A 24763-nucleotide genomic window follows, 5' to 3' on the forward strand; every position below is an offset into this window, starting at 1 on the left:
TTAAGATATGTTATAAAATCACAGATTGATTAGACATCCTAATCTATGGAAAAAACATTGTATTCTAGTGTAGCAAAGCAACTTGCCTAAATTAGAGTAACCTAGACTAAAGCCAAATCTACCAACCCCCTCCCCGTGCCATATTTGGGACAGATAAGGTTGTTGAAAGTGGCTAAAAACCCATACTAGAGAAATACTTAAAATTTCACTATTTAAAAATGTATGTGGAACATATATGACATTTGTAAAATAACTTATTTAAATACATACACAGTTTAATGTAACATGTCTTATTCAAGGAACAAAACTGATAGATGTGATTTACACTGAAATTCTAAGACTTTTTAGAAATGAGTTAATTTCAATTTATTTTGCTTGTTCAGAAACATTTATATAGTACCTGATTTGTATTTTGCTCCCTTTCATTAACTTTTATTATATTGTAAACAACAGCCCATCGACACCATTGGCACAAAATAGACTGTGAAATCTACTGTTTGTAATGGTCTGTGAAAGATAGGGATTTTCTTTTTTTTTTTTTTTTTCCCCAAAAGTACTTAAGTGAGTATCTTACCAAGAAATAAATACTCTAAAATATTGTAAAATTGCGAGGTGTTGTTTAGTAGAGTCCTTCCTCTGTTTTGGCGGGCTTCCGTAAATATGCAACAGCTGTAAATTTCAGGATATCTGAACACAAAATACTCCCTTTGGTTTTTTAAGTGTCCCCCTCCCAGAATAAAACCCTTTAAACATATTTTAGACTGTTTTACCAGTAATATGCTGAGATCTAGGTTTCTTTTCTAAAATAAATTAGATGATCAGTACATGGGTTATAATTTGGATTTTTAAATCTAAACACAGAACTGTCCCCTCTGGTTTCCCAGAGCAAAAGAACTGGACTACAATACTGACACTTTTGATATAGGGTCTGCAGGACTAGAGGTAAGAATTAAGAGTCATAGAAAACATAATTATATGAAGTTTTAAACAATTTGTCCACAGACTAAAAGGCAGTTCAGTGATAAACTATAGTTTAGAAACATACACAACAATCACTCTTCAGAGAAATTAGTAGCTATGCGTGTATTTTCTCAGTATGCTGGATAAAATATGTACATGACCAACTGATTTAACTCAAGGTTAAATCATTCTGTGATACTGGTACCATAGGCACAAAGAATAGGGCCGTGGGGAGACAGCGGAGAGGAAATGAAGGAGGAGGTGAAAGGAGACAGAAGAAGAAGATGAGGTCATTCTTCAGAAAAAGTGCAGCTACTGGACCAGCCATAACTAGATTTCAAAGGCTGAGAGCAGACCCAGGATGCCATCTTGTCCTTCAAGGTGAACTTTAACTAACTGTAATGGTTTCTAATATTATTAGCATACAGGCAGGGAACATCTCCACCCCTCATATCTCCATGACAGTTCCTGCTAGAGCCAAATTATAAGGACAAGAGAATCCCACCTCCCTATGGAAAGGAGTGGTCAGTGAGGACCTGCCTGGGAAGGTCTATTATGCCACCTCTAAATTTCAAATATTTCCAGCCATCATTTTAAAAGTAATAAAGTCCTAAGCCCTTTTATTCTTCAGCACAGTTGCTCTTCTCCTGGCCTGCCCACTCCCATCTTGGGGGTGCACTATCCTATTTCTTTTAATAAATCTGATGTTTGTTTGGCTTATTTGGTGCATCCTTGAATACTTTCATGTCGTATACACAAAGACCCTGTTTTTTGGCAACAATACAAAGAAGAGCATTGTGAAAAACATTACTAGAATGAATACATTTTAAAACTCAAGGCCAAACATATCTTTTACTTAGCTAAACCCTTTAGTTATTACTATTCACACAATATTTTCAGTCTTTTCTCAAGAAACTGACTACCTCTATAAGATATTAGAACTAACAGAAAATGAGGAACTCTAAATCTGAATTTATGTATTTTGATATGAGCAGTCAGACTGAAATTGTGGCTTAAATAGAATTTTCTGGTATTTGATTTTCTTTTCATTAAATGGAAAACAGAATCTCTAAGTTAAGGTAGACATGCAAAGTTATGGCTGAAATTTCTCTTAGGAGATATTTGTAATCTATTTTATGGACATTCCATTTAGAAGAGGCAGTGCTTCTTGACATGCGCAAAATCAAGGACAAAAGATCTTTATTTCAAAAATTCTGTGACATGAAATCCTAAATAAGATTTAAAAACTTGTCTCTAGGCAGGAGACATAGTTTGGAATAGCAAAATGTGACATCAAACTGTCCCACTGAAGCAGGGTGTAGATTCTTGAGCAATTTTATTGCTACCTTCACTCCCACAAATAAACACACACACAAATTTGTATTTAATGAGATGTACGTTTTATTTTATAATAGCTATGTTCTTGTGGCATACTTTTTTTTGTCTGTTTGTTTCACATATGTTTTGCAATTTATCTATGATCCACTATTTAAATGAATCTGAAGAAATTCAAGTGTAGATATACCTTTATTTGTATACGTGTGAATTTATGTTATAATTGTTGCTATTAGAAAATATAACAAGGAGGCAACAGACCTTCAGTCAATTATCTGTTCAGAAACAAGGAGGCTGTATGTAGAATGGAAAGAAAGCAGGCTTTGGGACAGACAGATCTTGGTTCAAATTCTGATTCTCCTGATTACCAGATATTTGACTGTGGACAAATTACTTAATCTCTTTAAACCCATTTCCTTGCTGCAAAATGGCTTTAATGGTACCTATAGCATAGTGTTCCCTGATGGAAGGACTAAAAGAACATGTATAGCATCAAGCAAGGTTTCCTGAACAGCATAAGCTTGTAATAAAAACATGAGTTTATAACAGAATGGTTTTAGTTTTTGGAACCACAATAGTAGGCTAAGAAAATTTCCACTGTAAGCCAAAAAATCATTAAATGAAACAGTTATGTGCAAAATATCTATTATAATGTAGTGCTCAGGAATATAGGCTTTCTCCTCTCTTATTGATTTGATAAATTCACAAGTGTTCAACTTTTAAAGATGTTAACAACTTTTGCAATAATAGAGAGAACTGAGGATTGAATTGGCAATTTGAGATTTTCATTAAGGCCGAGTGAGGAAGCATTTGGTTATTACAGATTTCCAGCCTCTCTCAGGCTTAAATACAAGAGGAACCTGAAATTAAAATTCCTGTCAAAGATTCTGAAAGGGTTGTGTGATCCACTTAACTGAAGGTTTAGAATTTTAGTTCTGAAATTCTCCTTTGGTGTCTTTTTTTACCCCCAACAGCCTTATTTCTATAAATGATGCAACTGAGATCCTGGGAAGTTACCTACACATTTCAGAGTACGAAAGGTACTTAGCAATATATCCTACCACAACCTACCCTCATTTTTAGTTTCCCCAAGCTTCTTTAAGATCCTAAGGGTTTGATTTCTCCAGTCTGAGGATTTCCTTTCACTTAAAGACCTTTGCTCCAGCAAAGGTTTATTACTCCTCATCCAAAATCAAAGCCTAAATTTCTATCAGGAGAGTTATGATTTGAGGGTGGTAAGGAATCACTCCCAAATAAATAGACATACAAGAAGAATATTATTATTTCGAATCATTGTTGATGATATGTTTAGAATCATTCTTTTTTTTAAATAAAGACATATAAATTTAAAAACTAAGCATTTTAATCTGAAGAACACTCTGAAATTGCCAAGACTCTCATTGGACATATTTTATATCTCAAGAGAAAGTAGAAGTAGAGAGATTCACTCTTTGAAATCTTTCTTCTAGGTAATTATCATGTGTTCTGAAATGCTTTTTTAGGAAAACATACAATAGAAAGTATTTAACCACATCCTTAGAATTCCTTTTATGCTGATATTTTTGTTAAAATTAATGTACCTCTCATCAAACAGAACTTTGGGGCTAATATCCAAAATATATAAGGAACTCATACAACTCAACAACAACAACAACAAAAAAAATGGTCAGAGAACCTGAAGAGACATTTCTCCAAAGAGGACATACAAATGGCAAATAGACATATGGAAAAATGTTCAACATCACTAATCATCAGAGAAATGCAAACAAAACCCACAATGAGATATTACCTCACCCCAGTCAGAATGGCTATCATCAACAAGACAAATAGTAACAAGTGTTGGAGAGGCTGTGGAGAAAAAGGAACCCTCATATACTGTTGGTGGGAATGCAGATTGGTGCAGCTGCTATGGAAGGCAGTGTGGAGGTTCCTCAAAAAATTAAGAATAGAATTGCCATAGGATCCTACAATCCCTCTCCTGGAGATCTACCCCAAAAATCTGAAAACATTTATCCAAGAAGACATATGTGCTCCAACGTTTATTGAAGCTCTATTTACGGTGGTCAAGATATGGAAACAACCAAAGTGTCCTTCGGTAGATGAATGGATAAAGAAGTTGTGGTATATATATACACAGTGGAATAATATTCGGTCATAAGAAAAGATGAAATAGTAACATTTGTGACAACATGGATGGGTCTTGAGATTACAATGCTAAGCAAAAAAAGTCAGACAGAAAAAGTAGAGAATCATATGATTTCACTGGTATGTGGTATGTAAAACTGAAAAAGACAAACAAATGAAGGAACAAAAACTCATAGACACAGATAATAGTTTAGTGGTTACTAGAGGGTAAGAGGGGAAAGGGGTGATAGATGAGGGTAAAAGGGATAAAATATATGGCGATGAAAAGAGAACTGACACTGGGTGGTGAACACAATGTGATATATAGATGATGTATTACAGAACTGTATATCTGAAAGCTATGTAACTTTACTAATAATTGTCACCCCAATAAATTTTAACTAAAAAAAAGAATAATCTCTAAAGTATATTTAGTATTGGTATATCTTAATTCTTCAAAAAATGTACATATATATATGAAATTAGTAAGTCTTCAGAATAGTGGGTTCTTTTTCCCTAGTTAACTGGATAATAATATAAATCATTCAATTAATATTTGCAACTCGACCACCAATATATCTGCTATGTCAAGTTTACAGATCTCTCCTATTTATTCTGCTAATTAATTATTGAACATAAAACTTTATCTCCATTCCCACAGCTATAATCACTTCAAGTATTTTCTCCTAAAATATTTTAACAACCTTTAAATTGGTTGCCCTTCCAGGGTCTTTCATTTTCCATGCAGTTGTCAAATCTAATAGCACTCTATCAACTAAACTCCATCAATGGCTTCCTGTAACCTAAAGGATAAATTCCAAATTATTTAGCATACAAGGCCTGTCACAATCTGACCCCAATTTGCCCTTCTTCATCTAATGTCATTATCTCCCTGTTACAGGACTTCAGGTGATAGCCAAATTGTATAAACCCCATGCTGTTTCAAAACTCTATTACATCTTGCACATATGACTCCCTATGTGTGAAGAATCCTTCCTACATTTTCCCATATGGAGAGTTTGTACTATACCTCTCAGATTTCTCAAGGAACTCCACACTTCAGTAAAGGCTTCCCTACTCCTACCTGCATTTTCATAGTATTTTGCATATACCTCTAACCCCAATCTAATTTACATCTTTATCTGTACCTCAGTTTTCCCATTAAACTACAAGTGCTTTAAAGACAGGGACTTATTCATTTATGTAACTCCATGATCTAGCATAATGTGTGTGTAGCACAGAAAGCTACATCAGTAAATGTTTGTTGAATGAATAGTGAACGGATGAATGAATGGACAGATACAATGGGAAGGAATCAGAGAAATAATAAATAAATAAATAAATAAATAAACAAATCACTGAAAATTCAATTTAAAATAAACTGACTCAGTTATCCAGCAGCATGCCTACTATTCTATGGTATTATATTATTATCATTATTATTATATTTCACATCCTTATAGAATTATTAGAATACAAACCAATTGAATGATATACATAGTCACTAAGGAGAGGTTCACGTGACTACAACTGCAGCTTAATGTTCTAAAACTAGCAAACTGATTGGTGTGTTTCTGTTTTGCTTTGTTTTAGTTTTTGTTTTGCAGTGTAGTGTTTGGACTTGGTAAGAAGGTGTGTTGGGTAGAGGAGGTAGCAAAGAAATATGATTAAAATACTCAAGCAAATTGTAAGTTACATGTACCTCAGAGGTAATCTGATACATGTTTAAAACACGTATTCAGAACCTTTAGAAATTCCTGGGCTGGACAAATAATAAGTTAATGCTTCATTTATGGAATTACTACATTGTTTAAATCAGAACATAGTTTGGGGGAAAGCTTTCTAAAGTGTAATGTCCTACTCAAAGTTTAATTTTTCTCTATTATTAAAATTTGACTTATGAAAAAGAACCATAATTCTGACATTTCTCATTCATCCTCATATTCTCAAATTACTTTGTCAGGGTTGGTATACCTCATTCTTTTGATGAGCTCTAGTTCCAGTTTTAATACAAAGAATAAATGAGAATAATTTTTCTAGTCTGGTTAAGAGAAAAAAGTGGTCAGTGATCAAACTAACACAAAAGTTATTATTGATATAAAAGTGTCATTTTGCACCTCCAAATACACACATAAGAAACCACAGTAGTCTCTGTATCTTTATGAGGTAAATGCAAGGATCAGAAAAATCCCATTTCTCTTACAAACATGGTAAATGGATGGCTTTTTTTCATTGGCTATGGAATTTGGCATAATTCAAGCTGCCCGCAATTAGCAGCTCATTAGTAACTACCAGGTAATTATTGGCTTGCATTGAGATATTGGCAGATGCCTGATAAGACACTTAATGAATTGTTCATTAGTGTTTCTGAGAAAGCTTTCAGGAGAAAAGATTTCTAAAGTTAGCAACTCTTTCACTTTCCTTTTCTCCCCCTTTAAGCCTCAAGGTATTTTCAAAATCAAATTTTAAAATGTTAGTAACATCATACCTTAATATCTTTCCACCAAAACATTTTTCTTTTTAATAGATTTTGTACCATTTTCCCAGCTATATATGTCTCTCTACCCAGAGTCAACAAAAGAACCATGATTGAGGAACATCCATTTACATGCATTTAATTTTGTATTAAGTTTTCAAAGCATTAGTCATCTACATGTCTGGCATAATTGTTAAAAATTAGTAGGAAATGAAATCAGAAGTTTCTAATAGACAACATTTTTAACTAACATTTAAAAAAATTTAAAAATAGGTGTAAATGAAAATAGGATAATACTTGCCCGGTAATATGTTATTAATGTTCATCTATCTGGCTAGAAATTGTTTACATTTTTATTGTACATGAAATTTCAGCACAAAATAATACATTCACAACAACCTAGTACTTCATATAGATGCTAAATATGGACAGGTCCATGGATACATGGGAAAAATACTGATTACCAAAATAAAACTTTCCACTAAATCATCTAAAAATGTTCCAAAACATTACATTATTGATTCTTTGGAGGAGATATAACTGCTGAATGCTAAGTGTGATTTCAATTTGTCAACATTACTTTTGCTGTAATTAAAATCCTAAAGTGATATTTAAAACATTCTTCGCTCAAATTACATTCTGTAGAGTTTCTTTATATCCATAATTGGAATGCCAACACCTAAATAAATGACCCATCCAGCTACACTTCCCCTACCTCAATGTTCTTACCCTTAAAAAAGAACCTCTAAAAGTTTTCTGTCAGCATTTTTTGTTAGAAGGATATGTTTGTTTAAATATTAACTGAGAGGGACTAGTGCAAAATTATGAAAAAGTGTGACTTCAGTGACTTTTACTTTTCATTCATTCATTCATCCATTCATTCATTCATTCATTCAGTGGCCCCATCCTTCTCTGGACTGTATACATTTTCTGGGCCTCATATGATTAGATTATCGTTAATTCTCTCTTCCTTACCATCCCTCTTCTTTCCCTCCTTCAGGGGTCTTGTTTTAAGCTTACTGTAGAGAAGAAAACAACCTAATTAACTAAACCATACTAACATGTAAGCTTTATTTGGTATCTCTGTGATGTTTGTACTTTATGAGATGGTTGAAGATGAAAACACATAAGAACAAAGGTGTAATTAGGTCATTGGAAATCAGTAACAATGTATTTCTCTTCTTCATTCAGGGAAAAAAATCTAATCCTTAAATAGCCACCTACTTCTCAAATATTTCAAGTGGTCATTTGAATTTTTCATGGTTTCTGTTCTATCCATGTCATCTACATCTATACCCCATTCTTTTTTACTATGTCTTTCTCCATTGCTCTTCTTAATTCCTTCATCCTCAGCTATTTTTTTTTTATGATTTCTCCCTCGTCCCTAATTCTAGTGTTACTTGCCTCATATCCAATTGCTTCATTCACTTGCTTTATACTTAGAGTTTTTTAATCTACTCAGCTATAACATATAGAAAAATAAAATATCTGTAGGATTTTATATTCATTCATATTTAAATTATGAACATTCCTGAATATTACTCTAATTTGATAGCTGCTTTCTATGTTAATTTTCGTTGCCATTGTTGACTAGATGATGATAAATTTAACCATGTATATGATATAATAAATAACTTTTAAATAATATTGCTTCAGTGTCTTTAAAGAACTATGCTTTTACTTAGAGTTTTAAGAAAACCCAATCCTGCCACATTGCAATAATCGCCATATGTTTACAAGCTAATATTCTTTTGTTTAAATTTAATTAGGATGCATGTTTATATTAACTTATAAAAATATTGCTAATTTACTATGAAAACTGTTTGGAAAAGTACAATCAGAGAAAACCTAGACAGTAGCAAAATTATTTTTATGAAAGATTATAAAAATTCTGAATAAACATATCTAGTTTCTTATTTACCAATGTTGTCAGAAAGGAGCATAATAATGAAACCTTAAATTAAGAAATGTATTTGATGAAAGTATACATAATGAATATATATGTTTTTTTCTAAATACATAATTTATGCACTGGTAAAATATTGAATAATTTGTGCTCCTGAACCAACCTTTGTGTCTATGAGATCCATCCATGTTGCTAAATTCAATGTGATTTTCATCAGCCCAGTAGAGTCTATGGTTGACATAATCTATTGTTAATGCCATAGGTCTAGAAATCTTGGTTTCTATGACAACACTCTGATTGGTTCCATCCATTCCAACACGGCCAATGTGAGGATATTCACAGCAGTCAATCCAATACAAATACCTGGGAAAGAAAATCAGTAGCGATTTTGTTTACAGACACTCAAGGAGTAAAACATCACACAATATTTCACTTATTTGCTCAGCTACTCCCAAATTAATTTTTGGTATCTTTCTGAATTGCAGCTTCTAAAAAGCGTAAGATCATGCAAACTTTTCTTATTATGTTTTGATAACATATAACATGCTTTTAAGTATCCTCAGAAATAGTAAAAATATCCGTTACCACTATTGTACTGGAGTGGAGTGGGGCTGAGACCAGTGTTGGGCCTTCTAATAATTTTAAACACACTTCTTTAAGTATACAAACTCATATATGTAATATTTCCATAAGTGTTAACAAATTATAGATGCCCAAAACTAATAGATGTAAACCTCCAAAATGCAATATAATGTTGGAGGAATAAAAGTATTCAGATAAATTTTTTTATTTTCGTTTGTTACCTATGATTTATAGATGATGTAATGCAGAATTGTACACCTGAAATCTATGTAACTTTACTAACAATTGTCACCCAATAAACTTTAATTTAAAAAAAATCAACATGAGTATAGAGAAGAGCATTACATTTGCCTGAATCTGCAATTATTCAATGCTGTAATTTTTTATAAATAAGTAAAGCTGAAAAATGAAAACTTCAGTTAAAATGTCAAAAGAGTTCTAAATTTCACCCATATAAAATGTAAAGTTTACCTATGATCACATCTACAAATCTTAACCCCAAATCATACCTATTCTGTAAGTTACAACCTAATGTAAATTTATAAAAGAACATCTGTTTGTAACCATAACAACAGGCTTTTGTTATTCCTGAGGATGTCTTTTATACTTTAATATACTTATTTAAAATAAATTAAAATAGAAGTCTGTTCTTAGTTTCCATTATTTTTATTTCTGAATTTGGGGAATAAATTCAGAGAAGTTTCCTCCAGCTGTAATTATTTCTGATTTGGAATTATAAAACCAATTCTTGATGTTCATCTCCTCTGTGTTTTTGCCTAAATATGGGAATATAGTTTACAACATTGGCAGGATAATGTTTTTGTTTTTGTTTTACGTGACAGTTTAGTTTAATAAAATATTTCTGTGTTTCCCCACAGAAATCTAAAACTGAATTTTCATTCTAGGTATGCCTTTCATTTCCTCACAACAAAAGTTCCCTTATGACACTTTCTTTGAAACATGCAGGTTATTTACATACCAGTATATTGGTTTGTGCATAGATGCAGGTACAGTGTCCCTGTAGTTATAACCCTATATGCTGTGTACATCCAGTGACCCATTTATTATTTGCCTCTACAGTGAATTAATAATTTTTGTTAGGTACAAACAATGATTAAACTATGGACCTTACACAAAAGAAACTCACTTTCTAGATAGAGAAGTAGATAGTTTTAATATACAGTCAGATATACACCTGAAACTAATGTTATATACCAATTATACCTCAATAAAAATAAACAAATAATTAAAAAATAAATAAAAGTTGCATAATGTTATTTGTTCAGCATATGGTGTCTACTTAGACACGACTAAGGAATGCTTCACAGAAGAAGCGATATTTTTTGCTGTTGTTGGAAGAATGGAAAGTTATTCCAACTGGAGAAAAAGCAGAAAGGCATCCAAGGAAGAAGGAATAGCAAGGTACATAAGCATAAATGTGTTTTTTCCTAATTTATTTGCATTATTGTTATACATATTGGCAATAATTGATACAGATACTGAGTGTATAAAGTGTCCTTCAATATATTTTCATTAAAATATATTGCAAATATATTGCAAATTCAAATATATTAAAATATATTGCAAAAATATCATCTAATATTCTTTCCCTATGTTATTGCTAATAGACTAGTAGGAAAGGAGAACAAATGAAAATATACTTAAAAATAAAGTGACGAATGCACTGCACAACTAAAGCCGAAGTAGAATAATATTGTATGTCAACTACAAGCAAATATACATATGCATATGTGTGTGTATACATATATATACATATATATATACATGCATATATATGGATATGGATATATATATAAGGTGTATGGTTCAGGGGAGGTAGAATATAGCATAAGGAAGATAGTCAATGGTATTGTAACGGTTATATATAATTTGAAAGGGGTAGTAGCTTGGGGGAGGGAGGTTATCACTTTATAAGGGGGTGTAAATGGTTAACAATTATGTTGCTTTGTACACCTGAAAATAATAAAAAATAAAAAATAAAAACAAAGAATGCTTGCAATGATTTAGGCAGTTTATTTTTTATTTCCAAAAAACTCATATCATCTATATTTAAAATTTTGTAAAAAGGCTAATTGTTTAAAAAACGAAGTGTAATTATCTTTTCTTTTTCTTATCCCTTGTTTGGATGGTTCTTGAAGAACATGCTCAGAATCCAAGATCATTTTGTTACAAGAAATGCTAATGTGATGAAATAGAGAAACTACAGAATCAAAGCTTGAAAACTGCGTTAATCCCCACTTTAATATCTAATTATCAAAATGAGCCTGAGGAAGTCACTTGCCCATTTTGAGGATGAATGTTCTTATATACACTGTAAGGATAATAGTAAAAATAATCATCTTTCCCAGAGACACTGAGTAAACAGTACAAGCATCTAAATTGATAAAATTCAAAGATAACTTTTTAATTCATAAAATGCTATAGAAGAAGTGGTATTATCTTCATCGTCATCATTATTATATGGGGACTCCCAATCCTAATAGGTCTACACATTGTTCATTTCCTTTTCTTATGTCTGCCCCTTTGCCTGAATTCCTTATATTCTCAGGAAATTATTCCTCTATTTACCTGTTTGCCCAAGCAAGAAGCCTTGTAAGGTTTGTTCTGTTGTTGCTGTTGTGTTTTGTTTTGTTTTGAATATTCATAGCTTTTTTATGCTATAAAGAGAACTGGTATTAAAGTTCCACATTTATGTATACTTAATTTGTTCTAACAATTTGGGTTCTTCCCAAGGTGACATGCTCTTGTATGTGCCTTTGCTTTCCTGGAAAGCTTGTTCATTTTCTTTTTTTTTTTTTTAATTAAAGTTCATTCGGGTGACAATGGTTAGTAAAGTTACATTGGTTTCAGGGGTACGATTTTGCAATACGTCATCTCTATATCACATTGTGTGTTCACCACTCAGAGTCAGGTCTCCTTCCATCACCATATATTTGATCCCTTTTCCCCTCATCTACCTCCCTCTGGTAGGCTTGTTGTTTTTGCCTGAAGCACCTTCTGCTCTGATGTGCACCTCACTACATGGCTAATTCTTACTCCACCCATCCTGTCTAGAAAACTTTCTCTGACCCTAATTTAGATAGTAACATTTTCTCTTTTCTCTACTTTATGAGTCATTGCATTATATTCTAATTATTTACTTATCTGTCTATCCACAGAATGGTGAAATAATTGGAAACAGATACTGTGCCTTTTATTTCTATACTCCTACCTAGAACAGTGCTAGACATACACTATGCTAAAGTAATATGAGTTAAACGAATGAATGAGTAGGTAAATTTATTTTCTGTTATCTAGGAATAGCACATATTCCCTTTAATGACTATTATAATGGTTTTTTGTTATTATGATAACCTGAATTGACATCTTAATCATCCAAAAAGATAAAGTTATGCTTAGTACAGTTTTAACATAGAATTTTCCATTCTACTTCAAATATGTGTGTATCTATACATATACATATACATATATTCTGCATAAATGACTTTTATAAATATCAAATGTAAATAATTTGGATTACCCAAAATTTATGATAAATTAGAACACTGATTCCCAAACTAAACTAGATAACGAAATTATTACAATAATTGAATTTCAGCAGAATTTAAATGTCACAACCAGGAAGATGATTGGTCTACTCGTATCTTCTTTAGCACTCTCAGTAACCACCGTATCCAAAAATTGATATATTGTGATTATTAGCATATTATTAAAAGATAGAAAAGACCACCAAGCTACTTCCTAAATGTTTAGTGCTTCATTATGTTAGTCCCATGATCTTTATTCTCCATTAAACAAATCCTTCCCCAATCCCTCACTAAATATCAGTCTAGAAACCACATTTCTCAAAGAAACCGAAGGCAGTATCATTGACATATTTAAAATATATGCAAATAACTATGGTAATCTAATGTAGGAAGATTAAATCCCAATTTTATTAAATAATCTTACAATTTAAGCTATCATTTTTATAGCATGATTGCACACTATTTGGGAAGGTACGGCATTTTCAATCTGTAGCTCAACTCTAAAAGCTAATATCGAAGTTACCCTTTTGTCTCACTTTGAGGAACTAAGACAACAGCATGGACAGAAAGGTGTCATTACATTTTACCTGTTAGAATAGGTGGCTTTAATTGTTTCATAAAAAGGTCTAATTTTTATCTCTTTCTTTAGTTATAATATGGCATATTCATATCATAACCCAAATATTATACAAAAATGAAATCAAGAGAGTTTTTCATAACATCTACAATGATTTAATACTTCACTGTTTTAATTGGCACATTTGGTGATTGGGTTCCTGTTGATGATAACTTAAGGCCGCTTTCAGTTTATGGGGTAATAACTATAATCTAGGAGAAATAAATCTTAAAGCTAGATTTAGCTGTGTTCACTAGGCTAGGATGCAGTTTTTGCATTATAACTATGAAATTCCAAAATGCTGTTATTATCAATAGGTCTTGTACTTTCATTTAGAAAATGAAGCATCCTGAGTAGTAGAAAATGAGAAGCTAAGCCAGTCATATTGACTTTGAAGAACAAAACAACGGTTAGGGCACAGTAAAACAAATGTATTTTGATAAAATACAAAGGGAATTAAATTAATCATATTTTTATGAATGAATGATGATAACCAAATTTAGTATGTTTGTTCATTATTTCTTGAAACTTATAGAAACCGACTCTCTTATGACACTGTTTCAGTTAAAATAGAATTGACACTTTTGAAATTTCTGTTACTATGGTAAATAAATATTTTTAAAAGTAACAAAAGAGATCCATAATTACATAGTAAAAAGTTAAAACTTGCATATTACCTTGGAAACAGAATAATACTTACAGTACAGAAATTTTCTCTATTGGGTACTGCTTTTACCCAAATTAATGTTTAAAATTAAGCTGTAAAATTATGACGTGATTACTTTGCCAATTATAAACATAAGGGGCCAAATAAACAGAGTCAGTATATTAGCAAGAAGCAAAATCTAATTGTTGCATATGGTATGGTAAATGCAGTGATTTGGTGAAACATATGTGAAACTAATTTAGAAGAAAAGTTAGAGCACTACAGTTATAAACTTGCTCCTGTGAATGTGTCCTATTTTAAAACATAAAAGTTTTCTCTAAATTTGTTATTTTAATGAGCGTGTTGGGCAGGTTGAACTTCTGCAGAGATCATTTTGGAGTATGTGTTCACTCTAAATTATAGTGCAAAAAACAATGGAAAGACATGCCTTCTCTACCTACCAAAACAACATAATTGAAAGTAAATGATAATGGTCATAATCTATAGAACTTTAGCAAACACACAAGAGACTATGTTGACACCTTAATGTGTATTCATCCCTCATTTGAAATCTCCAGCCTTCTGTCCTTGATCCTGACAATGACTTGTTTGTTCTCCATTCTCACAATGAAATGCCAATGAATCACAGAGCCAATAGGAATCTTTTGTGATATTGCCACTGTGTGATTCCTTTTGAATACATGCATAATGCACCTTGCTATGTATTTTCCATGGATACTACTCATGTCTCCTGCTCTAAAGTGGCACAGAAATTACATCATCTGTATTTGTGACTACCACATACACTGCAAAACATGATCCAAGTGTTTGTTCTTCGTGTGTCTTTGCTCCAAGATTTAAAGGCACTAAAACAGAAGAAATCTGTACTTTTTATTCATTTCCACAATATATTTATTGATTAGTTAGAAAGTTGTGTTTAAAACTTTAAAATATACTCGCTGTAAAATCCCATCATTTAAAAATAATTTCACGGCAATAGTCACCTTTCTATTTTTGATTTATCTATAAGAATATCTGTACATTCACACTTAATGGTTTCCATGTTAAAAACTACAAAACAGGATTTACCACACTGCATGTAATCCACAGTCTTAAATCCTAATTTAAGATGTTCAATGCTTGTTACAAACCCAGCTCGAGGATCTAAAGACAGGTCCCTGGGAAACTTCAGCTTTTTGCTAACGAGTATAGTAGGGTATAATCCATTGAGTTTGGATACTTCAATGATCCTTTTTTCTGTGTCAGACCAATAGAGGTTTTTTCCAATCCAATCGACAGCAAGCGCATTGGGGACGGCTGTGTTATGTACTACCTAACAAAATAAGAATTTTAGAAGTTAACAATGTAAATGTCTAGAGTAAGAACAGAACAGTCACTTCTTGATTTTTATAGAGATATGTAATTCTATTTACACATTAGAAATGAAATTTAGATAAGTATAATTAATACATAGAACAAGTTACCCTACTAAAATTTCTTACTTATATTTGAGAAATTACCTAATATGTAATCAGGCCCCTAGAAAGTATACACAGGTTTAAGAACAAAACACCTAAATAATTTTTTTTAAAAAAGCTGATGGACACCTGCACAGTTATTGGTTACATTTTTATTATAGTTTGCTTGTCTTAATATTTGGGGCAAAAATTCTATCTCACACAAAAATCCACGCACACGCACACACACACACACACAATTATTTATATTTATCTTTAACAGTTTCTAGAGGAGATACTAATAGCATTGACCACTCTCCCAACTGCTCTTGCCCTATTTAAATGATCTACTACAAGGACAGAAAACACACACACACACACACACACACATTCACTCAAGGTAGAACATACATTAAGTATTTTAACTTAACCAAAGGAAAGTAAAATTATTCTCATACAACTATTGTGCTCATTTGTAACCCATGTCAATATCAAATATAATAAGGATGTAAGCTTTTTATGTACAGATACAATGCATATAAAATAATCAAAATTTTTTTATCTACATGACTGCTATTTCTGAGTTTTCAGTGCTTTGAGGACTGTATGAAAGAAATAATTGAAACTGTATATAAACCAATAGTTACAGTTAGAGGGGAAAAAAACACTAGTGAAATTTTATAGTAATTTCCTAAATGCCATAAATAGTAAAGATATTAAAAAACAAAAACAAAAATAAAAACCTGTTTGTTTATAACATGAACATTTTCAGCAATTACTGATATCAATCTACCACAGTGAATTGTATAACATCTTTTCTTCTTTCCCCCAGATTCCAAATTTGGAAAATAGTCATGTCTGATAATTTTAATGAAAATCAATGAATTATTAATCCCAAAGGATGAAAGATGCATTTTGCAACCCTATATTATGACATAATTTAAAGAAGTAATGAGATAATACTGGCAAGTCAGTAGTGAATTAACGTCCTTTAAAAATATTAAATCATTTTCAAAAAATATAAAGATAACCAAACCTTTTAAATGTCTGATAAAAAATATGATCAAGTTCGAGTAATATAATTTTGAGTTTTTATATACAATATCAAATAATTAAATTATGAAACAAAAATATATATTTCCTTGTTCTTCATCATATGTTGATATTTCGCTATATAAACCATCACTGAACACAGTTGTACATCACTAGACCCCAACCTACTGGTGGTTGTGTACACAGATTTCAAGATTTTATTAATATTTTCAAAATTGCTTCTACGAAATATGTCTGTGTGATATTATACATGGCTAAAGAAGTTAAAGTAATTAATGGATTCTACCTACTTGTATTTAAACTTCTTTTTAATAAATTTGCTGTATATATACAGTGCAAATAACTTTGTTTTGAAACTTGAGATAACATAGAAATGGTCCTAAGTATCTCATATCTAGAATGTGACATGTTTAATTATGATGCTGTCTAATCGGAACATTCATGATTTTACACAAATGCATTCAATTATTTCCATCTACAGTAGGTTAACTTTAATAGTGTTATAGTTTTAACCTATAATTTAATAATTATTTTTTTCAATTACACATTCTCAGACTCTATTTTTTATTTTATATAAATCAACATAATTGACCTGAAGTACTAATCTTTCAAGCTGAAAGCATCCATTACATTTTCTAGCGATGTGACTAAGGGTCCAAATTTTATTTTCTCAATTTCATTTTTATGTGATTGCAAGTAATAGTGTTATAATGAAACCTAAGGATAAAAAAACCTCATATTTCATATTTAAAATATATATTAAACTTACATTGTAAAATGTGAAATTCAAACAATCCTAATACATTCTATGAGTTGTATCATTACCACCAAATAACATTGTCTATTCAATTCAACCACACCAATAAAATATCCAATAATCCCATTACTGTGATATGTAGTTACCTTAATATCACTTCCATTTAAACACATTCTATTTATGCGACTGCCATTGGGTCGGCTGGAATCAATCCAATAGATGAATTCTTCTCTGTAATCAAAGTCTATAGCAATAACATTGTTTAATCCCTAAAAATAAAAATAAAATAATAATAAAAAATGAATGTGTTTGAATAATAGTCAATAGAAATTATTTGAAATGTTTTAGGAATTTATAAAAATCACTATCTCCCTTTGTACCTAAATATTTATGGTTATTACAAGAATAGCATTTGTAGCCAATTCTTTTTAGAAGCATCACTTGTTTACATTCCCCAACACCATACATTTAAAATGTTGCATTATTTATTTGAAAATATTTTCTGAGTAAGCCACAGCAATTTCAGAATGTTTATAGATAATGGTTTAAGTAAATAGACAGTAAGGAAAACAAACAAACAAACAACAACAAAGCACCCTGCTTTGGGGAATAAAGTGAAAGATTCTCACTTTAGGTTAATATTAAATGTAAATTTGATGTTATCATTGTCTGTTCTGTAGAGTAACTAGAAAAGAACACACATCTAAGATGGAGAAACAGAAGATCCCTGAAGATTTATGATGATCCCTGGACAGCCATTTGATTAAAGTCAGAAAAGAAGGTTTAAGAATTTTAAAGCTTTTGTCTCAAATATATAAATGAGATCTTCTTCTCCTCCTCTTCCTACTCTTCTTCTTCCTCCTCCTCCTCCTCCTCCTCCTCCTTTTTTTTTTTCCTTTTCATGTTTTAAGTGGCCCATTAGGTAATACAATGCCATATTCAAAGTTAAACGTTATAACCTTAGATGAATATTTGACCAAAGTTGAACTGGATAGTCAACATCTTTTTTTCCCCCACGTGGTGGAAATATGAAGAAACACCTCACTTTAGATGCCTGGTTATGCATTTTTAAGGAGGTACCAAAACTGAACAGGAATTCAGTGGATGAGTTTCTGGATGCTACAGCTCCTTGGGTTAGCAGTTCTGCTGTTTGATTTTGTTTGAGGATTGTTCATCAGTTATCTGGGAATTGAAATGATTACTTAGGGGTTAGTTTAATTCTGATCTATTGTTAGGGTTCATAGATTTACTACCCCAATGGGCTAACAAAACTTGGATCAGAATTTCAATTGTGTTAACTCATTTTAAGGCTTGAATCATTTATTAATATATCAATTCTCATGGATTAAAAAAATAATAATAGATACTACAGACAGTTGGTGAAGCCCCAAGAAATCTTTACTATATCTTTATATCTAACGTAAGCTTGCTTACATCAATATTCCCCCTAAAGATGTAATTAAGTCTCAATTAGTTTAGGAGTAATTTATGAGCAATTGAAGTCCTATAGATGAGGATTAACAACTTCAGAGAGATAAGTTTTTTTATTTGCTTTGGTTTGGTTTCTGGGAGGAAGGATGGTATTTGCCAATCTGATTTCAGTTTCCATATCTATTTTCAAAATTTAGAATTTGTTGATAATTACACTGCATTAGATTTATATAGTTATTTACAAGAATCAGGCCAAAACTAAATTATTAGTGTTAGGATTTTATTTCTTTATAATCATCTCCAAGACTATGGATAGCTTATGCATAGAAGCAGCTCAGAGAAGGTTCTTACAAATATTGCTTTTGTTTCTTTTCTTCTGACAGTAGGGCTAATGTCTAATAGTGATGGTTTTAAAATCATAGGTTCAAATCTTATGTTTTTATTGACATTACGGGAGCAATCTCTTTTTCTTCACCTCCAGATTATAAAGGTAACCTGAAATAGCCCATGCCCACAGAATAGTGTGCCATTGACCATAAACAAAATACAAGGAAGTAAAAATGATGCAGTGTAAATTCCTCACTATGCCCAGATGAATAAATTCACTGATGACATGATTAGTCAAGAATAATGACTATACATGCTAAACAAACAAACAAAAACATTGTTTGTCACAGATTCAAAAGATTCACTCAAACTCATTCATTAAAAACTGGAGGACTCCTTAACTAAATGTACTTAAGTATGCATATCTAGGAAATTGCCTATGTAAAAAGAATCGAGGTTCTAAAATATATATTGAACATATTCCAAGTTTCATAGAGGGTTTACTAAATATATTTCAATGGTAGTCTATAACATTCTTTACATTCAAATGCTTTTTTCACCATGTAAATAAGGTAAATGGGTTAAGGTTCTGCGATGGGTCAGCAATTCAGATGGATATAGATAAATCACAGAATTAGAGAGAAATGGTACAGAGAAACCTGCTAACTTTATAAAGCAAAGATTTACCCATGATCCTTAGTCATAGAAATATTATTCTATTCCTTTCTTTGTAACAATCAATTTATATAATAAAATCCAATTCCAAATTTAGTAAATCAGGTATTAATATAATAAACTAAAGTTTTAAATGTAGAGAAATTGAAGCTGAATTCTGACATATCTTTCTAAACTTGTCATTTTTCTACAGCTTACCCTTCATCCCAACAGAAAACAGTGCAATGCTGTTTGCAGGATCATATGCAAGGAACATTAAAACAGCAGTGGGCATGGTCAAAATAATGTCTAAAAACTATAGTCACCCCAGTGATTTCAGAGCTGAAAATTGGTTTCCTCAAAATCCTATTTGCTTTTTTCATTTCTGTAGCTGAAGATTTGTACCCTTTGGTTCAAGATGATTAATTTAGGAAATTATGTTTTGTTTCTCTACACAATTTTACTGGAATAAAAGGCACTGTTAGAATTGAATCAGATAACATACTGGAAAGCTACTTGATTTTCATTTCTAAATGTTATACACTATATTTTCTAAATGTGGTGTATGAATTTGTTATAGTTGGTCTAGCTATAACTAAATTCTAGACTACACAGGGTAAGAAAAAAAAAAATCTACCAGTTTTTATAATTAGATGCTACAAAGGTTCCTGAGATCATTACTGATGATAACAGAGACCAAAACTCAAAACTCATGATGTTAAGATAAATCGTTCTTCCTAAATAACTTATACAAAAGATTCCCAAATAATTTAGGCAAGGATGTTGTTGTCTTTTCATTTATTTTGACTGAGAGAAAATGTGGAGAGATAATTACTTTTCTTTTCTACCTCATTCTCCATATGTAGACAAATCTCTGAGGGGGGTAAATGGTTTTTTCCTACCTAGAACTTCTTGGAATTTTCTATAATGCTATGACAAAGTTGTGGATAAAAATATGGCCTCTGGAAGAAATGATATATTTCAAACAGCATGCAGTCAAAACTGGATGTAAGGGTTATCTTTACTATTTGGGGGGTCTTTGTTTCCTTACTCAGTGGTCACCATTAATAAATGCTTTCCCAAAACACAGGTATTCAGAGTCCTCATGAGTTTCCTCATCTTCCTCATTCCCTCTTTATTTTCATAAACACTGCACTAAGAAAACTGTCTGAAATTTATCCCACTTAGGTATCAGTGATTGACAACAGTCTAAAATTATGCCACCAGGAAAAAAGTGTTATCTGAAAGCATGCGTTAAAGTGGTTTGGTTATATGAAATGGTTTTAAATGATGCATAGAAGAAAAAAATCATTTTGCTCCATTAAGAACGATCTCTGATACGATATTAGCTATGAAAGACAACAAAAGAGATATCAACAGACACGTCCAGAGCCACAGGGTTGGAAAATGAAGCAAGAAGCTGCCATTTATGCTCTGTTTTGGGTCTTTCATGAAGTCAGTAAATAGTGTTCCTATATTGGTGGAACAACTGAGCTAGAGTATCGCAAAAAGAGAACTTTCTCTTAAGATAGCACAGTCAAAAAAAAAAAAAAAAAGAAATGCTAAAAAATAATAATAATAACAAATAAAAAAACACACACGATTTAGGAAAGATAAAATGAACATGTCCTTTTTCCAGAGACCATGCAAGCAAATCAATGGCTGGCACACATAACTTGGATAGTATGGAGGGCATATGGAGATCTACTGCAAGCTAAATAATTTTCAGTATCTTGTAATTTTGCTATAAGCTTAAAATTAGATTGTACAGAAAAATATAAATTAAATTAAATAATGCAGAAAATCATTTGGCTTGCAAAAACATTTCTGTTTTAAAGCAGTTATACATACTTGAACTTTTGCCCTATGAATATTCATCTCTTATAGACATGAGAGAGTTGCCTAATTTCTACATTTTTAATAGATTTCTGTTTAGTTTTTATAAGCAACATGAAAATATTTTATATTTTATTCAATCACCTCAGGGCACAGAATTAGAGAGAGAAGCAGTTTGATCCATTGGATGTTGGTAGCAAATCCAAATTCAAGAGCAAGAGACTAAACCTCACCGATATTCATAACTAAGGAAGGTATATATGTGGCAAGCACATGGCAAGTTTGAGGACTCTAGTGATTTGGAAAGCATGGGCTCCATGTCAAAGTGGTAGCTGCTACACTGCACAGTTTGGATTATGGCCATTCAGGGATGTGAGCCCAGCACTGCTACACCTTCATATATTTTTTTTTTTTTTGAGTAGCTAGAAATCTGGATTTTCATGTGAAATTTTCATTTTTAATTGGAACTAAGAGGAAAGCTGGAAAATCCAACTCCGTCAGTAAGAGTCAATATCATACTTGCGAATGAATATTTGCACTTAAAATAAAATTAAATCTTTAAGCAAAATTAATGAAACTCGAACAACAACCGTGAAGGAATCTATCAGTGGGGTGTCAAAAACAATTTTAATTAAGTATTCTTTATGTTGTTGAAAAATTACATGAATGGCTTCTTTTGCCTATGCCTGATGCTGGCATAAATACATTACAAGAATAAGAACAATCCTTATTTTTGGCACACTTATTCTAGACAGTGCTTTCACATGTTCATGTCACTACAGTTTGGGATGGAGAGAAATTTGAAGCAGAGCAGATACAAAATGAATCATCCCAAAGAAGCTCTTTCTCCTGACAACTAGAAACATGCTATAATTAACTATATGTGATTTCTCTAGTACATGTAGTCGTCACGTTAATTTTAATCATTTGATTTTTGCTATTTATACTGCAGACTGGGAGGGGGAAATAAATGTGGTGAGCAATTCACAGCTTTCTATCATGTGATAAAATGGAAATTACACATTTTCATATCAAATAACATATATAAATAAACTCTGACAATAGGACTCAAACATCAAAACAGAAATCCAGATTCTCTTGGGTTTTGGGATGGGTTGAGAGATGACGAGGGTAAGACTGAAAGTATGTGCTTTGCCACCATTTAACCATGACTGGGTTACAAACACACATTTAGTTCTTTGCTAATTTCAAATTTTAAACACTAGGGATCATCCTGTTTTATTTCTTTCTCCATGCGCAGAAACTTGAAAGATGTTTATATTTAAATTCCAAGATGGGGGAGGGATGGAAACAATTTGGGTAATCCAACAAATACCTTAAAAGAGAATTTTAGGCTTTCTAAAATCTAGCTATTCTTGAGATAGTTGTTGCTTTACGTTTATTATACTTTGAATCTTTTACTTTCTTTGATGTAATGTGACAAATTCAGAGCATCACATGGACAATTCAAACAAAATAAAATTGATGGTAATCTCATAAACATAAATGCAGGCAGCCATCAATAGTGCTTCATAAATTCTAACTGTGAGGTATTTCTATGGTTCTAACACACAAATAGAGTAGCCATAATGAATATTATGAAATCATCATGGGATTGTTATACCTGTTTTAAAAGCGTGTAGTTGGAGCCATCAGTGCTAATTTTCCTTATCTCATGATGATCAGCAAGAATTAGAAACGGTTCTTCATCTAAATACCAAGACAAAAAACACATTAGACTTTTCATATGTATGGTTTTCAACTCTGTTTTGTTTCAATTTCATTTCTGAAATGACATAAATTCAAATGCACTTCCCTCTGGTAGATTAATTGTTAAAAAATTCATACTGAGCACCTCCGTTGCTATTAAGATGGAAAAAAAATGAAAACAAAAACAAATACCTAGACAGAACAAAAAACGAACGTAATTCTATCCCAAACCCTCTCTTTCCATCAATTTTCTTGAATGTTGAATTATCTATTTTATTTGAAATTAGTAGAAATATCTGCTGTTATAATCTGAATTTTGAAATGAATTTAAAAAGCTACCCTTATATTGCATGCGTACAATATATATAAACATTCAACCAAAATTTTTTTTTGATAATCAAATAACTACCTTACTATCTAAGAATAACTTTGATGAAAACCAAAAGTATCGTTGCCTCCATGTAATTTTTTTTCATTTGCCTAGGGATTTTTCTTAAATACTTTCTGAAGTACAGGATCTATAATCTCTATTAATTTTACCTTTCCTCATAAGTCTTTTTTTTTAATCCTTTAATAGTCTTTATTTCCTTCTTATTGTTTGTCCAATATCTGTTAGTATCTCATTTTTCTAGAATCTAGAAAAGATAATAATAAAAAGAATCTGACTATGCTCCAAAAATATGAATATCCTCTAGAACTTTAGATTGGTTTTCTCAACAGAATTTATTTGGAAACAAAATGGACTCTTAAATAAAAGCTATTCAGAAAGTTTTGTATAGTATATTTATTTGACTATGGATCTGACTAATTTAAAATAAATTTGACCACATTCTTGATTGTTATAATCCTAGATCAATGAAAACCTTGTCTAAATATCTTTGTGTCTAAGATGTATTCATATACTTAGTTGCCAGGTAAGTGAATTTAATGTCAGTAGAAATTAGAAAAACAAAATTAAAAAGTAGTCATTTTATGTAATTTAATGTAAATTTCATTGCAAATCATTTACAGTTATAGAATTTCTGTCCTGTTTAATTTATGTCCTGAATTATTACTTTCTTCTTCTTAACATCTAGCTCCACAGTAAATATATAAAACATAGGGTGATATATTACGTTTTAGTGTACTCTATGTCAGGGATTACAAATGTGTGTCACACATGTGGGACATCTCCTTCCATCAGTGATGGCAGTATCCTCAATCAATCAATCATTGGAGCTAAATTGAGACTCAGAATCCTATTCAACAGAGTCAGCTCTCAAGTTGCTGATGCCTTGTCATCCCTGTCAATGCAGTCTCAATTTGTAAATATAAAATTAATTAATCATGCTTTACATCAATAGTT

At 31.5% G+C, this 24763-nt stretch overlaps 1 protein-coding gene across 4 annotated transcripts in view; it reads right to left on the minus strand.

The window, feature by feature from the left end:
- LRP1B (LDL receptor related protein 1B) overlaps positions 1–24763 on the minus strand; it is a 1805568-nt gene that overhangs the window by 208473 nt on the left and 1572332 nt on the right. For all 4 annotated transcript variants that reach the window (XR_012497488.2, XM_074335779.2, XM_074335774.2 and 1 more), the window contains exons 57-60: positions 23333–23418; positions 17607–17729; positions 15345–15526; positions 8965–9164 (exon numbers count right to left, since the gene is read on the minus strand). Coding sequence is in view for 3 of the 4 variants with exons in the window: in XM_074335779.2 (XP_074191880.2) it covers positions 8965–9164; positions 15345–15526; positions 17607–17729; positions 23333–23418 (591 nt within the window). In the remaining variant the exon portion in view is untranslated. The remainder of the gene's footprint in view (positions 1–8964; positions 9165–15344; positions 15527–17606; positions 17730–23332; positions 23419–24763) is intronic.

This window comes from Rhinolophus sinicus, chromosome 17 (assembly GCF_057876585.1).
Source record: "Rhinolophus sinicus isolate RSI-liver-muscle chromosome 17, RSI-T2T, whole genome shotgun sequence".
Taxonomy (NCBI): domain Eukaryota; kingdom Metazoa; phylum Chordata; class Mammalia; order Chiroptera; family Rhinolophidae; genus Rhinolophus; species Rhinolophus sinicus.